At 43.2% G+C, this 16,836-nt stretch overlaps 1 protein-coding gene across 2 annotated transcripts; it reads right to left on the minus strand.

The window, feature by feature from the left end:
• Positions 1–1,944: 1,944 nt before the first annotated feature.
• rab11al (RAB11a, member RAS oncogene family, like) lies at positions 1,945–16,778 on the minus strand. Of its 2 annotated transcripts, XR_005005889.1 has the most exons (6): positions 16,386–16,778; positions 8,850–9,045; positions 7,766–7,959; positions 7,261–7,341; positions 5,013–5,276; positions 1,945–1,959 (listed from the first exon to the last, which is right to left on the minus strand). XR_005005889.1 is itself a non-coding variant. In XM_036555234.1 (5 exons), exons 1-5 carry the CDS (start codon positions 16,423–16,425, stop codon positions 5,137–5,139), a joined length of 651 nt encoding a protein of 216 aa, XP_036411127.1. In that variant the 5' UTR covers positions 16,426–16,778; the 3' UTR covers positions 4,618–5,136. The 2 variants fall into 2 exon arrangements, 1 of the variants encoding a protein (XP_036411127.1); XM_036555234.1 differs by lacking the exon at positions 1,945–1,959 and having other exon boundaries at positions 4,618–5,276.
• Between the last annotated feature and the right edge of the window lie 58 nt (positions 16,779–16,836).

The following is a 16,836-nucleotide window of genomic DNA, read 5'->3' on the forward strand; positions in this document are numbered from 1 at the left end:
TTGAATGTTCAATCCCTTTAAGAGTTCTTCTCAGTGAACCAAAAACACATTATTTTTATCTTTGTCATAAAGGATATTGCTATTGTAGCCTTTAATGAAAAGAGTGAAGATTATAGATATTAATAATTTTCTCCCCACCCATTCTTTCCATTCTTCAGAGAAATCTTGTTTAATGCTCCTCTCTGCTCTACAGTAATCACAGTTTCTGCTGTGACATCAAAACCAAGATGCATGTTAAAAGTGTGCGCTGGAGGCATGTCACTCATGATCATACGGGGACTACACACACATCCATGCACACAAACACACATCAGCTACATGGTGAATTAAAGATGCGTCGAAGAAGTCAAAAAAATGTAAACCTCCAGATATATTATATGAAGCCTTAATCCACCCTGTTGCATGTGTTCAGGACTCATTTAAAAGAGTCAGTCCAGCTACATTTTGTTTAAGGCTTTGGGTATGGGCCTGTTACTTTTCTCTTTGATTGACCTGACCATGTTACGAGTCTAGACCAGTAAGAGAAGAATGAATTGCATGCTAGAGAAAAGCAAGAAGCCCTAGCAGCATATGTCTGGTAGAGAAACACAAGCACAAACACACATACATACTGACATACATACATATCCACATGAGTTTCTTGTAGCGTCAACTAGACAGGAGAGCACCATGCCATCCTGTAGTCTTGCACCCAGGTGCTGCTGGGCTGTTCTCTTTTGTAGATTTCCATAGTGAGTGCATATGTAGAATCTCCAGAGGTTGATTTAGAAAATGTCTTGAATGGCAGTGGGTAAGAGGGCTGTTTCAGTCCCCATGCGACAGTGTCATCGTGGACTAATTTGGGTGACAGGAGAAAAAAAAAAATCAGTAAAAAATGTCCACGCAATGAAACAGTGAAATCAGAGTACAGCTCACTGGTTGTGCTGTACATACATTGTCTGGGCTGTCTCAGTTAAGGGTGAATGTATGCTGGCTGAATGCCTTCCAAAACCAATTGTAACACCTCATTCCCTTGACTCCATGCTGGGAGTTAATACATCCCCGGTTTTATCAGTGCAAAGGACAACACATGGCTGCATTTCTCCTTCCAGAAAAGGTGCTGAAAGTTTGCATTCTGACAAACATGACATTAGCTGTGTTTCCATTACTCTAACTGAACTTGAAGGTGTGCAAATGTGCGTGCATTTAGCTCGTTGCCTCTGACTCTTTCTCAGTGAGCAGAAGTCCATGCAAACTAAACCAGTTTCCACTGAACCTCTTGCACTGATGGTCCATGTCAGCTCTCAAGCGTCAACATCCGGTTCCTCTCGTGAAAACACTGGTAATTTTTTGGGACTGAAACCATCCTCCAAGGCCTAACTGCTTCAACTTCTTCACAAGTGGAGGTAGGGTCATTTCAGTTGTAGTGTCAATGGTAGCTGTTCCGACACTTCCCGCTCTGTGGAAGCGTTGCATACAAATCTCATAGTGGTGTCATTGCTTTTTCGTCCGGTCAGCAGTCCCAGTTCCCATCTTCTCCATAAAGAGAGTGGAAAGGGTCCACCGTAACCATCCCGTCCTTCTGTCTTGTTACAGTGTTGCCTTGTCCACATGAGGTATGCAACATTGCTGATTTTCTAGATCCTCACATATGTACTAGTTTATATATTCTTTGTTTTATACATCTTATCGTGTTAATTAGTTTTTTGGTATTATGTTTTTTTTTCCAAAATGGTTTCAAAATGTATTGTAAATGTTTCTAATAAAAAAAGGAAAATATAAAATGTTCCAAGGGTTTAATATGTTGTCAGTGCTTTGGGGGACTTCAGAGTTCTAAAGAGACCAGAAGACAACTCCACCAATGACAAACTAAATCCCATCACCAAAGAGAGGTCACCCCACGGAACTTTTACTGACATCCTTAAACTGCTTACTATTCCATACCGCCTTACATACACACACACACACACACACACACACCTATAATCCTTTACAAAGCTGGATTTTCAAAGGAACAGTTGAGGTTAAGTATTGTGCTCAAGGGTACAACAGCAGTGCTCCATCCAGGAATCAAACCCATGACCCCCTGGGCCAGGCCAGACTGCAGCCCACCAGCATACATACCAAGTGGCAAGAAATGAAAATCAACCCCTTTTTTAAACAAAGGCTTTTATTATATATTTATATATATATACACACATACACACAGTTGAAACCAAAAATACATTTACATAAAGATTCACAATAAAACCCTTTAAAAAACCCCATTCTGCATTCTGTATAAGGGAGACTACCTGTGGACGGTGGATATGAGAGGAGCAGTACAGTACTGCTTAGTGGAAAATACAAATTCTTTCCCTAACACAGACCTACAATTGGAGATACTCTGTACTTATCTGGTTCAACTGAGTAGACTAATTATACACCCACTGCATAAATTCCAAGTCAAATCTTAGTGGTCATGTGCTCATGAACTGAAACATTAGCTTTAGTGTAACTAGGCTCAACAGGCATTCCTTTGAGTTCGTTAAACAGCTTGATGACCGCCGACAACCACTGCACATTTGAATTTTTGCTGTCGTGGCCTCACGGATTGCAAGATTTTAAAAAACACCTGGTTGTTTAATCTGTGAACTCATAAGAATGGAAGGGGACCCGAATAAGCCTGAATGTCCCCAGAATGCAGGTGACATTTCCCAGAAGGTCAGGCATCAGAGGTACAGCTGTGCAGAAATACACTCATATCTGACACAGGCTGCAGGGCTATAGAGTGCTAGCCTTGCTAACCATTAGTGCGTCAGGCATGACAGCATGCCTTGTGACATCTGTGGTCCAGACTGAGATAGTGTACGCACAGAGACTGAGCAATCAAAAGAAGCTAAGTGATTCGCCCGCTCAATCAGTGTGCTTGCTCATTATCAGAGGGACAAGCGCATTACCACCTCCGCTTCTCCCTGCAGCTGGAGGCGGGCTGTGCAGTACAAGCATGAGGCTGACATAAAGCCTGACACAAAACACAGCAGGTGAACACCAATAAGGGTGTGCGTTCACGTTGTTCGGCACTGTGGGAACAGGACCTTCTGCTACCCCGAAAGCCAATAAGTAGCTAATGAGAAACAAATCAGGGAGAACTGGGCCAGTGGCCTGCTGGCAGTTACCCCCTGCAGGCTGGGTATCCTTCAGCTTACATACAGTAGACACTGGCCAGAAAGGGCCTTGTTTTCAGTGAACCAGCCCAAGAGCAGCATCAACAACACATCACCAAGCCCTGCAATATACATTCTGCAAACCACCCGGAAAAGGTGGATGGTTCCTTGTTCAACCATGAAGACCCAAAGTATTTTACCCATGATGCATTTACCCTAAATGTGTGTTAAAGGATAATCAAGGGTCTCTGACCAGTCACTAAGAAGGCCTGCAATTCAGGGAAAAAAAGCTAAGCTATCTGTTGTACAGATGTGGCAGGAACATAACATTTTCATTTACATCAAGCTCTAAACAAATATATTCACAATTAAACATTTCAGTTGATGCATAGTACTGCTTTGTCCATGAACTGGTAGTTCAGACAGAGGCTTCTAGAACAGCAGCTGAAATTGTCTAGTAATTGAGTAACAATGTTCACAGAAACTCTGATGTATATGCATGCAGGTCATGTTTAAACACCAGCCCCCATAGTGCCCCAGCCCTTCAACCCTCAACAGAGAGAAGGAGGGCCCCATCCCTGCCCTTCACTTGACACTGGCATCATGGTAGTGCCTAAGGATATTCCAAAAATGCCACAGAATCTACTCTTCACCAATCAGAAAGGATGAGCAGGGAGAGCTGAGACTCAACATGATGTAAGGCATTAAACGTCTCAGAGACAGAACATACACACCCCTTAAGGAAGGCAGCACCAAACCAACCCACAGCAAACAACATCTCCCCATTAGGTACAGCATTGGGGGAGAGGCCAACATACACAGACCCCTAATTACATTCAGACAGCGATAAATAGAAGGAATACAAAGAAGAGTGATTTCAACTAACAGGGAGGAGAGGGTGGCCCATGGGGGACGGGGCAAAAAACTCTCTCACTCTAGCTCTATCTGCTACCTTCAGCAACACTGATGCCTGATCAGTGACTGGTAAGATAGTGCCATGCGTCGTTGGTCAAGGACTGATCAGAGATCAGGGTTGCTGAACAGTTTGGAACAGTATGCAACAGTTTGGAATGTAACCCCCGTGCTGTGTTCTGACAGCCTGTTCTAAGTGGAGGAAGGAGTGATAACCCCAAACAGTATAGGGAAATGCAGTACATTTTTCCTCTTTTTAGGACACAGCCACCTTTACTTTTCTTCCCCTAAATTTGTAACAATTTTCCACTTACATTATGCTAAGCAACAAATTTCATTAATGTGTTTGATTGATTGATTGATTGTTTTGAATCTATTTATTAGTAAGGTGTACACCACAGCTAAAGCCTGGGTGATTTAAAAAAAGCTATAATAAATATAAAACTCCCAATCTGCGTTCGTCACCAGCCTGGTGGACTAGAGCAAACCTATATAATTTCCATTCATTTCTAGTTGAGCAGTTGCGTTCTGTACTTTTTGACTTTTTAACAAGTACCCTGAGGGGAACAGGGAGGGGTTTACTTTGAGGGACAGGTAAAAGGTAAGTGGGAGGGAGGACATGTAGACAGGAAGGGAATAATATAAAATGTGTGTCAAAAAGTATTGCATAATTACACACATTTATCACTTGACGTTCAAAATCTAAAAAATCCTTGTGATTTTTCTGATCTAGTTGCAAGCGTGTTTACAAAGCCCAACAGGACTGGTGAAATCCAGTATAAAGTATTCTAACCATTCTAACCTTGTGATGGGTTTTAATAAGGCTATTGCGTTAAATAAACCAGCTTTGGAAGGCCCGACAGAATTTGCACAATGGCAACAGCGAGCTGCAGTTACTGGAGATAAGCTGCGTCTGGGTCTTTTTGTTCCCTTGTTAGCGAAGCGTTTCCGGTTCTCTCACCTTTTAGGAGTCACACACACACACACACACACACACACACACACACACCCTCAGTCACCCTCACCCGCTCTGACTCCTACCCTGCCCTCATTCCAAACCCTGCCCCACCCTCAGCCCTGCCCCCCAGCTGCGAAGGCCTCAGTTGCTCTGGCAGCAGGCACTCTGCTTGGGAGAATGCTGGGTTGGCTGCACCGTGATCGGGACCACGTTGGAGTTGGGGGAGAAGTCGGCATCGCTGCGGCCGGACATCTGTCGCTGAGACACGATGCGGTATATGGCTGTAGCAGGGAAAGAGGGGGGGAAAAGGAAGAGGACAAGTAATGAGGTGGAGATTGAGAGACAAGACGGAAACAACCAACCGCGAGAGGGTAACACTCACGGCCCCCATCTTTACCATGGAATATCTGAGCAGTTTGCACTTGAAGGGTGGGAACACATTTTAGCTGCCATGTTTAACAGATGATAATCTTGGAAGCTGAGGCTTCATTGAATGAGGAACTCAGCGGGGATTCAAAAACATAAATTGGCCTTACGGGACTAGTTCCATAATTACAGCCTGTGTGGTCTCCAAGACAACGTAGTGTCTTAAGACAATTTAAGCACCACAGTTTGGGTCATTGAGGCTGGGAGAATTCACGGGGGGGGAAGGGGGGGTCACAGAGCTGACTCATCATTCCTCTGGCCCTCGCTCTCACGGCTCTTCGATCACAGGGCCCCCCACAGCCCTCCTGCTGGACCTCAGTCTTGTCCTTCAGTGACGGAATGCAGCAGTCACCGCTGGAGCAGCCAATTTGCTGATCTGATGACTCACCCCATCCGTCATCACATGGGTGACGCTGGCCCTTCAGCCTCCTCTGAGCTGTCACCTGCTGCCAGTAATAAGTGAGGGCCCCAGGGCACGAATCAATGTGGCACTTGATTCCCAGCTGTGATGGGAGCCAATGGGTTTCATTTCATCCACCCGAAAAATGTAAAGCCTTCCGGTGCTTTGTTTCTAGCCCTCAACTGGCAATTATTAACTAATTGGGTATGCTGTCATGGTGTCTGCTGAGAAGTATATTAGATTATCATGTTGGACAAATACATTTATTACAGCCCCTTTAGCCCCTTTCATCAGATTGAGCTGAGCACTTAACGTGTAACACTAGTGGTGTCTAAAACTGTGGTGATTACCGAGGCTTTGTCTTCAAAAAAGAGGGATCAGTATTCATTACAAATATGCTTGTTAAAAAATTCTATCAATTGGTGTTTGGTGCCATCTAGTGGCTGGAGATTAATCATTCCTTTAATGAAAAAAGATAGGAAAGTAACACGGTAGAGGTAGTTCTCACAGTACAGAGCAAATGCATGCTACTCAGTGTCTCCTTCACTTGGTCAAATAACTACAGAAATAACATCAATTGCACCTTAAGCATGATGCTAAACACATGGAAATCCATTAACAATTACGTTTCACTCTGGGCTATCACTGTAATCACTACTACCTTAGCTCAAACTGTTAATTTCCCTAGCGCTCTACACTGAAGTCTTCACCTTTTCCCTGTATTTCAAGGTTTCGACTGTGTCAGCTTGAATAAATATGAACCTTCATATAGGATAGTCATCCCTCCTGAAAATAATTATGGCAAAATTGGTTTATGGAGATATTTTTTAAATGTAACATCATTTAAAGACATAACACTGTTATACTGGAGCCTTGTTCTCAGGGCCATCATTACCTAAGGTATACCTGATTTTCAATAAAAAAAATAAAAAAAAATTAAAAGTTGAGTATTTTCCGTATATCAGGAACCAGTTTCTCTCATTCACAGCAGATGCTTTGCAATAGAATACCACGGACAGATGTAGCTATAGGCTTACAATGATGAATGATGGCTATCCAGACAGGCCAATGGTGTAATAGATCAATACTAAAGTATTATTAGTGATACTGCAGGTATTACAATGTGGCAGTTAAGGAGGAGAAGAAGCGGACGAAGAATAAGTTCAAGTAATATGAGATGATAAGGAAGAAAGTACCCAATGGTCCAGGTTTTGCATGTATGTATTTTGTGGCCGTATGAAGCTGCATCTGAATTCTGTTCAAATAAGCTTAAAGGGCATTGTGGCCATTTCTGTGACAGTGGTGTATTCCCCACCAACCCATAATTTGGAGGACAGCATACCTGTGAGCGTGGTCTGAGAGTATGGTGTGGATAGTATGCTGTTCAGTAAATACCCATCTGAGAGTATGGTCTACATGGGTGCGGTGCCGCAAGTTACCTGTGAGTATGGTCTGGAAGGCCAGCTCCACATTGGAGGAGTCGAGCGCTGACGTCTCCAGGAAGGACAGCCCATGCTTCTCTGTAACAAACACCCAGTCTTTTAGAGAGAAGCTGTCAAGAGTCATAACCCCTCTACACTCTCCAGTCAAAATTCAGAGAGAACAGAGTATAGGAGTTTGACATTCTATGTTTATTAGTAGGTAGAGAGGAGACTTAAGACTTAAAATCTAAGGATTTGCCACAGCATTTACCTATATATATTTACCTATATATAGGACAAAGATACTACTGACCATAGAGGGTTAGCAGAATTTGTACTGTTACTTCCAATCATGTCTACAACTGGGCAGGCACTAAGTGGCTGCCATGCCGTTCTAAAACGTTATTACCGAAGTAGCCGTAGGGTCAATCACTGTTTCTAGGGCAGCTAAGCCTTAGATATAATAACAGACTGAGGAGTGTGTAGACTTGTACGAGTCTGTGGGGCGGGCACAGGCACTGACCGGCGAACGCCCGGGCCTCGTCGGTGGGCACGGCCCTCAGGTGGCGCAGGTCGCTCTTGTTGCCCACCAGCATGATGACGATGTTGCTGTCGGCGTGGTCCTGCAGCTCCTTCAGCCAGCGCTCGGCGTTCTCGTATGTCAGGTGCTTGGCGATGTCGTACACCAGCAGCGCCCCCACGGCGCCCCGGTAGTACCTGCAGCAGACGAGGGACGTGCATCCGGTCAGCACGTTTACCACTCGCACATTCACAAACTAAACACACACGTTTCATCTCCACTCATCTAATTCATTCCGACTGAATCTGGAAAGAACACACAGACCCTGGGGTGAGCCCAGCTTTTCATGAGGACATCTTGATGTGTGCTTACTGCACCCACTGAAACACTTTCTATGGGTTTATTTTTCAAAGGCTCACTATCTTAGCAGGGCATTTTGAATTAATCTGGATACACATGTTAACTATAATACTGAGGTGAAATGATGAGGCGAAACCGAGGTGCCTGTTAACAGCTCGTGTCTGGATAGATTACACTGAAATCCCTTCCACTGCTCCTACATAACTGTTCAGACTAATGCACTGGATGAAAAACAGGCACTACATTAATCTCTACTGTTTGATCATAAACGTCAATCACCACGATAAGCCATCCAGACAGTGTCACTCTAGTCCTCTAATTTCATTTATTTCTTTAATCTATTATTACGCCGAACGACTGACACCTCATTTTTCTTCTGGAGTGACAACCGGGAGGAAGTGATAGAGGAGGGTGCAGCAGTGGCAATCAGCTGTGGAGTGAGGGTCTGACTGGGTGTCCAAATTGGGAATTGGGGATGAGCACAGGGGTTAACCCCTTACTCTTTCAAAAAATTGTTATGGGATTTTTAATGCCTAAAATGAAGCCACGTGTCATCTGAAAGAGGGACCACTGGAGCTGGTCATTTAATGTCCAGCTGTGATGGCAGCCTGATAGTCGGTGAATATCCACACTGATTAGCAGTGAGCACTCTCAGAGTGGCTGACTGGTTTAAGCATGGCGATAAAAGCCGGCGGTCATGTGGGTGGCTGCGGAGAGGGGCACTCACGCGGAGGTGATGGCGCGGTAGCGCTCCTGGCCGGCCGTGTCCCAGATCTGCGCCTTGATGGTTTTGCCCTCCACCTGGATGCTGCGGGTGGCGAACTCCACGCCGATGGTGCTCTTGCTCTCCAGGTTGAACTCGTTGCGGGTGAAGCGGGACAGGAGGTTACTCTTCCCCACACCGGAGTCCCCGATCAGGACCACTGCGGGAGAGAGGAGGGAAAACTTAACACCAGGGGATCCCAAACTGCCACAGCCCTATCACCCCTAATGAAGGAAAGCTTGTGCAGTAGCCCACCGCTAAGGGATCACGTGTGTAATGTACATTAACAGCAATGTCTTCAAATATAAAATCAAAATGGTTTATATTTACAGTATGTGTTAAACTGACAAATAAATGGGAATTCAGGTGGCACTAAACCACAAAGAAGGAAGTTTCTCACTGAGTATGAGCCTTCGTGAAAATACATTGCTTGCTTACAGTCCCTGAACCGGGACTTTTCTTTATATTTTGTAAGTGGTGACAGGTGACAAGAGGACAATACATACAATACAATACATACAGTGTTTATGGCTCAACAGCCAGGAAGAACATAACGAAACAACAAAAAATGGCCTGACAACCTGATAGTCTGGAAACACTGGCTTGAAGAGGGAGATGTTATACATACAGCCTTATCAATATTAGACATTTAGGTGTGTTCACGTCTACTGATCAGTCTCACATTACAAGCAGGCATGATTTTGAATAAGCAGAGGCCATGTTCATGCCTCATCCCGGAAAGACTGACACTCTCTTAATTAGCCTACATGCAAAACACTGAATTTAAAACATGAAATTATAAGCATGGCTAGCATACAAGAAAAATTTTGGTCAAAAGACTCAACACTTCAAATGTGCTGGTTTTAGTTTAACATTTTCTTTAAGCACAGGGAATAATAAACACACTCCAAAATGTTAAATTATATCCTCTGACAATACTGAGTCTTTGAAACCCGCGGCTGCAGTTACCTGCAAAGGTACGGTGCAATTAACATGGTAAATGATAACATGGTGATGATAATCACTTTTGGTAACAAATGATGTGGCTGAAGTCTGCCTTGTTTTTGCCTGATGAAGCCACTTAACAGAAACCCCTAAAAACCACAGGGCTGGAAACACATGGCCTTGGGAGATCAAATGGCTGTCTGCCTGGAGGTGCAGACTACATGCGTCTCTGTGCTCATATAATCGTTGTCGTAGCAATAAGAGACAGAGGGCTCCCCGTGGGCCCTTGGGGGAATGAAAGGGAGGGTGCCTGCAGCTGAAGCTCTTCCTGGTTCAAAGACTCTTAAGGGGATGTGTCATGTGTGCTCCCCAGACAGAAGCCCGCCCCACACTGAGATGAATCAATGACAGTGAACCGGCGTGCTGGAGGGAGCATGTGTCCGACTGACTGACACACACACACACACACGCACACACACACACGTGCGCACGCACGCACGCACACAGTCAGGACACATACAGCAGTCATGATGAATCATTCATGGTGCAACACGTTCTTTGGTTCTCTCTCCTGTTGCAACAACAGCCGAAAACAATGGGGGTGAGGGGTCAGGTACAATCATGTTTGAATATGGCTTTTCCTACCTGTTGCAATGTCTGCTGGGTGGAGAGGGCTTTAGGTGGGTGTGCTGGTGATTAAAGTAATTGGTGGTGGGGGGCGTGAATATAGAATTATTTTTTTTTTTTTTACCATTTCTCTGTATTCATTACATGTTCTGCATTCCATGTTGATATTTCCAAGTGACTTCAAAAAATACACACATGCTACAGCTGCATGGGTCTTTATTTTGACTTTCTATTCTTACAAAGATCATTTCTGTTTGCTTTCATGGATTGGTATTATTTGTACTGGTGGCATTCCAGACAAGACAATCATAAGACAAACCCCACCTGTAACCCCATGACAGACAGATATTAAACACCGACAGCTTCTGCCGACAGCAGAGGCCAGAGACGTTTCTAGAGAACTGACCTTATGAACGAGCTGGAAAAACTCAATAACCTGTACTTTCTGGTCTTTCTTGTTTTGATGACACATACTATTTGTGAAATTAAAGCACATGTGACAGCCATCGTGATAGCTTTCCATACCGTTACTGACCCGCTGTGAGGAGACAAAGCGAATATGCCATGACCTCCATGCATTAGGAAGCACTCGACTTCCACACCCAACCACCCTTTTCATCAGACAGTGAAAATCAGATCAGCGTTTTCCCAGGATGTGCCTCATTAAAGCCCATAATGAAGGAACCTGAAGCAGTGACAGGAACAGCAGCAGCCAGCAAAAGGCAGCGGGATGGGTGACCTAAGCCAGAACAACTGCCCTCTGTCAAAGAAAGACTCCACTGCAGAGAGTCATGGTGTAGGTCTCTAGCAGCATACCGCCGCAACTGTAGCCACACCAGTCTTTGTCCATTTACAGTCTCTGATACTGTGTTACTGCCACTCACTGCTCTGATCATTGTCAGGTGGTTCCTATTATTCTGGATAGGGATGGGAGAGTGTAGCATCATGAAACCCATTATGGGTGGATCACTGTTGATTTGATCACATCAGGGAGTCACTGAAGATGTGACAGGTTTACCCATTGTGCGGTTCGTGAAGCCTCAACTTTCAACCAGTATTTCAAGGCCAACCAGCCAACCGGTATACCTAAGATGTTGTTTGTACATCTCTGGAACTTGTCTCTGTGGGAACTGGGACCACAAACTGAGAGCTACGCACCAAAAAAACCAGCAGGGTTGCCTTTTATCTTTCAACTGCATCTCTTTTCACAGAACCACTCCTGGCCACTTCTGCCCATCAGCAGGCTCAGCCAATTGGAGGAGACAGAGAAGAATTAGGAGGAATCAGGAGTTTAAATTTTTGATCTCCAAAGCAGTCACTTTCAGCTGGGATAGGAAATTGATGCAATTGATGCACCCGTGAAGCTGCTGTAACAAGTGGCAAACTTTCAAGACAACAGCAACTTTAAGAGGCTAACATGCTATGAATGCATATTTCAACAGGTTATTCAAAAGACAATTCAATGTTAATACACTCCATGTTTTCATGAATGTAAAAGTAGATATTTATTACAGCAGATATTTCTTTATTGGACTTTTACCCATAGTACACCATATTTGCACTATGACAATTCACCTAACAGTTCCTGTTTCTGTTCCTAGTACCAACAGAGAGTGGTTATGGGTTTGAAATGGCACAGTTCCACATCACTTAATGCTCATTCTTCTAGTTCCACTAAAAATAATGAGAAAGAAGGTAGAACTCTACACAGTTTCTAGTTCAAGCTCCAACCGTTGAAAAACCACTAATGTAAATGAATGACCACATAACTGCATTTGTTGGGGATTAAAAAGAATCCAACAATGTATCAAATGCTACAAAGGTGCCCTTCTAGACTTGAATCACATGCCCCTTCTCCCCCACCATTAGATTTTACTCCATTTCTATGGCTGAACAGAGGTGAGGACTATTCTACCTTACAACATGTTAATTCCAATTTTTCAGGGCTACAGCTGAAGCTTTGTGAATTTCCAGAAAGAAGATTCCGTAAGTAACTAACATTTAAAGGTACCCTCTTCTCAGCCTATTTTAGGCCTGGCAAATGAGAAGATTCTATTGCTGACGATTATGTCATTAATGGTTTATTAGGTGTGTCGTGGGTGTACGCTGTATTTAACAGAAATAATTAGGCTGTGTGAAGGTACATTTCACTACCTGAGTCACTTCTCCCACACAGAGAGGCGCAGCCAGGTTCAACGTCTCCTTTTGTCTGTTGCTTCTATTGAGAAACGAAGTGATTGAAACAGCACCACAGAGGGAAGAGGAACTCAGGAGGGCCTGGCTGCATTGTCAGGCATGAACAATGGCGAATCTGCTGCTCTCCTACTCCAGCTCGCTTGCCCTAACAAGCTTGGAGCTGATCAGAGATCAGTGTTGCTGCTGATATTACGGAGGGAGAGAGCGATCTGGAACACAGCCCTGTTCTCTGACGCCGGCACATTTCACCAGTACAGCAATCCCACTCAGGCAGGGTCATTTGGTGGGAGATAAGGCTAGAATTTTATCTGGACGTAATCTGCCTGGTACAGCTGTGGATCTTCGAGTTTCAACATTCCGTTTTAGAGGGCCTCACGCCGGTTTTTCCAGTCTGACCACAAAAACCTGAACAGCATTTCCATTCAGAGGACAAAGGACAATGAATTCAGCTCGCCCCTTGCCACCCATACAACAGAATGGCCTGAACAAGGCTATAAGGCTCGTAGGAAATGCATAGATGGCTTTGTTAAAAGCAGCATATAAATGGAGCCTAATATTATACTCACTTTGTCATTTTCTATTTCCTGATAAATTATACCATCAATAAGCGCTAGTCTATGTGCGATTTCAATACAATAAAATGACAAATAGTGATTTATACTAAAGTATCCAACTGGGTGTAAGTTTTTTAATTGTGGTAGCGTTATGAAGTCATACATGCAAAGCTTAGTTTTAGTGCAGTCCTAAACAAATAAAGTGGCACCTATGCTCAGGGTCCTTCCATGGCGTGTCCCTATATAATACTACATAACAGGAGGCGTGTCCCCATTAGGCCCCAAAGGGGTTCCATTGAAGGCACTGCCTCCATGATTACATACTTGCGCATGATTGCGTACAATTCAGGCACCAACGGTAGTGAAAGCAGAGTGAAAATTAATAAATACATTCAAAAAAACAAGGGCCAAGAATGTACAGGTTATCATAGCAAAGACTGTGAAACATTCAGCCTCTGTTGAGGACAAAAATTGTTTTGTGTTCACTACACCTATCTAGCACTGAAAAGCTCAGTTCTGAGTAGACTAAAGTGTAATTTATTGAAACGAGAAGGGTGTGACACCAATGTTCTCTACATTTACCTTAATTTCCTCTAGAGGAGCTGGTTCTTCTCAATGATGTCAGCATATGGCATTTGTCCAAAAGATCAGATTGTGCCAGAGGTGTACTCCAATGAGCAAAGAAATTTGCCTCCAAGAACCAATGAAGAATAGTAGTGATGATAAGAACAAAGATTTGGACCGATTGGTCCTAAAACAAAAATTCAACTAGATAACTACCCTGACAGCAACAACGGCATCCTTGTTACGGTCTTTTTCTCTGAAATGAGCTGAAGATGCAATACCAACAGGAAGCTAAATTCAGAAGCTTTTCATTAATCATTCTTAAGGCTTTCCATTCATTTTAGATGGAAACTGTAGCTAAATTCTCTGAAATTCTTGTTCTGACATTTGCTGGGAAGCACATCTAAATACACTAACATTATATATACCTTTTAAATAACCTTTATGTATCTATAAGTGGCTAAACTCGATGCCTTTTAATCAAACCATATTTCATCCTCCCGAGTGAGAAAATCTTGCCCAACAAGAACCAATAGCTTTGAGTACAGCTGACAGCTTTGGGTAGGCAGTAATCCCAGACAGATCCCCAAAAGTTTGAATTTCAAGGATCATTTAATAAATCTGTAAGGATTATTACATTTACATCAAATAGGTGATGTCCACAGAGGGAAAGGGGCTGTTATGACTCATAATCTATTTGATGTAACTGTAATAATAAGAGATAAAGGCTGAGAAGGCTTCTTACTGTAAAGGCTTTAAGAGTCATTTATTCACCTTTAAAAAGAAATGACTTATTCCACCACCAGGCACCATTCAATTAGATGATCAGATATGTCATCCTTACCAAATTTAACTCAAGGTAACTAAGACGACCTGAGATTCTCTCTCTGTTACAGTCAGATATAGGTTGATGTGTTAAACAATTACCATAGGTTAAACTACAGATAATCTTTCAAAATACAAAGACCTTTAATGATGATACAGAAGCTGATTTCTGTTAAAGCCTGAGGAGAAAATTCTGATGCTGACATAACCAGGTTTGTAATTCAAGACTAGAGGCACCCATGATTTGACTCAGCTCAACGTATTCTGTCAGTTTGTGAAAGAATGGCAACAGCCCTTCATATTAAATGAAGGTAAACTGCAGAGTGTTCAGGAAGATGGAAAACTTCTGAAAGATACAGATCACGTTATTCAAGAAATGGTGGAAATGGTTGGAGATTTGAATAAAGGCTATGATGTATGGCTACAACAGAATATTTTCGTCAGAGGTTCTATGGGCAATAAATGAATATGTCCTCTAAATTTACAGCACAACTTTGATTGAGAACAATAATTCCAAGACATTGTTCCATTCTCACATATTCCCCGAATCAACCTTTTGAAGTATGAACATGTTTCCCTTTTTTTTTTGAATATAAGGAAGTGATGTTTACGTAGCTACTCCCACAATACTACCAGATCCAACATCTGACACTGAGGATGTTTGAACAATATGCAGAACAGAGCCTAGGTCAGCCTTTTGTGACAAGACTTTTACACCTCTGTAAGGGGTTAATCATTTCCTGTGACATTCCATGCGTTATTGCATAAGAAGCAACCCTCTGGGGAAGGCAGACAGTCAATATGATTACACGGGAGTTCAACACGTTTCAAATGTGATGTACGTCCAAAAATGTGAACCCACACAACATTGCCTGAATTTTGAAAAAGATAAAGTTGGTTTGTGAAAGGGGAGCTTTCTGTGAACAGCAGGTTGGCTGGCAATGGGATTTTCTTAAAAAGTAATAAATATAAACAAACATATTGGCTACTTGTCGACCCACACCGCTCAGTTTTTTCCCAATGACCGAATGTTTAACCCGCTTTTGAACCATTTACAGGCAGTACATTCGCGAAACTATACGCAACTCCATCCGAGGTGGAGTTTCCATATGATAAAATGCCTGCGCGTGACATTGTCACAGCGCAAACACTGCGAACCGGCGCAGCGATAATAACGACACAAAGGGGTCAAACAGTCGGTCACTCATTCACAGAACTGCTGCCAAAAACCCGATTAACCTCCCCGTGAGAAATCTACAAAAGGGGGGAACTAAAAGAAGCATTTTTAGATCCTCTAAATGTAACATAATCGGGTCCAAAAATCTCGAATACAAAAAATACCTACTACTTACTACCTAGCAAACAAGCAAGTGAACTGGAGAACAGACGTGGATTATTGTCAGCTGGGTATTTTAAAATTATTATAAAACAGCAGACGTTGATGGGGTAGTTAGCTAGCTAACGTTAGCTACACACTTTCGAACCGCCGACTGTCGTTTTTGAGGAAAAAAATCAGTCTGCCGGTCAGTAAATAACTAATTCAACTAGACTCGGTAGCCAGTTTGTTCGTGTTTCTCCAGCTAATGTCAAATTCCGTCATGTCACACTGATGCGTCGATTGGGTTCTACAAATATATTAGTAGCTGGCTAGCTAAGTTACATAGCATGTTAGCAGTGTTGGGGCGAAAGTGCCGCAAAAGGTCGAACTAAGTCAAAGTTAACATTGATGGAAAAATTAACTAGCCAGCTAGTTGCCTCACTACGTAGCAACATATGGCCAGACACTCACCTTTGAAGAGGTAGTCGTATTCGTCTTCCCTGTTGGTCATCTCTCCAAAATGTTTTCTTAAACAGCAGCTATTGCTAGTGGTTGGTGTTCTCCGTAAAATGTGGCAACAGCAGTGAATGGGCTCACACAGTGGAGTTTTAAAAACTTGCTTAGCTACTCCTGCTTCTCACGTCACCGATCACTTCCTTGCTCGGATAAGGAAGCTAGCTAGCTCGCAGCAAGATAATCAGATAACTTTAACTTCCGTATATGTAGCTAAACAGCTAGCAAACCAGGCTTAAGCTGACACGGACAGCCTTTGGCCCTTCTGTTTCACAAGAGCACTCCTTTTACTCTACCGAGGCAAATCGTGCAACATACACGCGAAAGTTTTATGTCTTTCTGTGTGTTTCTGAGATGACTATTTCCGAGCCACTTAATGAATGACCCGCCCCTCTTCGCCTCTCGTCAA

The sequence above is a fragment of the Megalops cyprinoides genome, chromosome 21 (assembly GCF_013368585.1).
Source record: "Megalops cyprinoides isolate fMegCyp1 chromosome 21, fMegCyp1.pri, whole genome shotgun sequence".
Lineage (NCBI taxonomy): Eukaryota > Metazoa > Chordata > Actinopteri > Elopiformes > Megalopidae > Megalops > Megalops cyprinoides.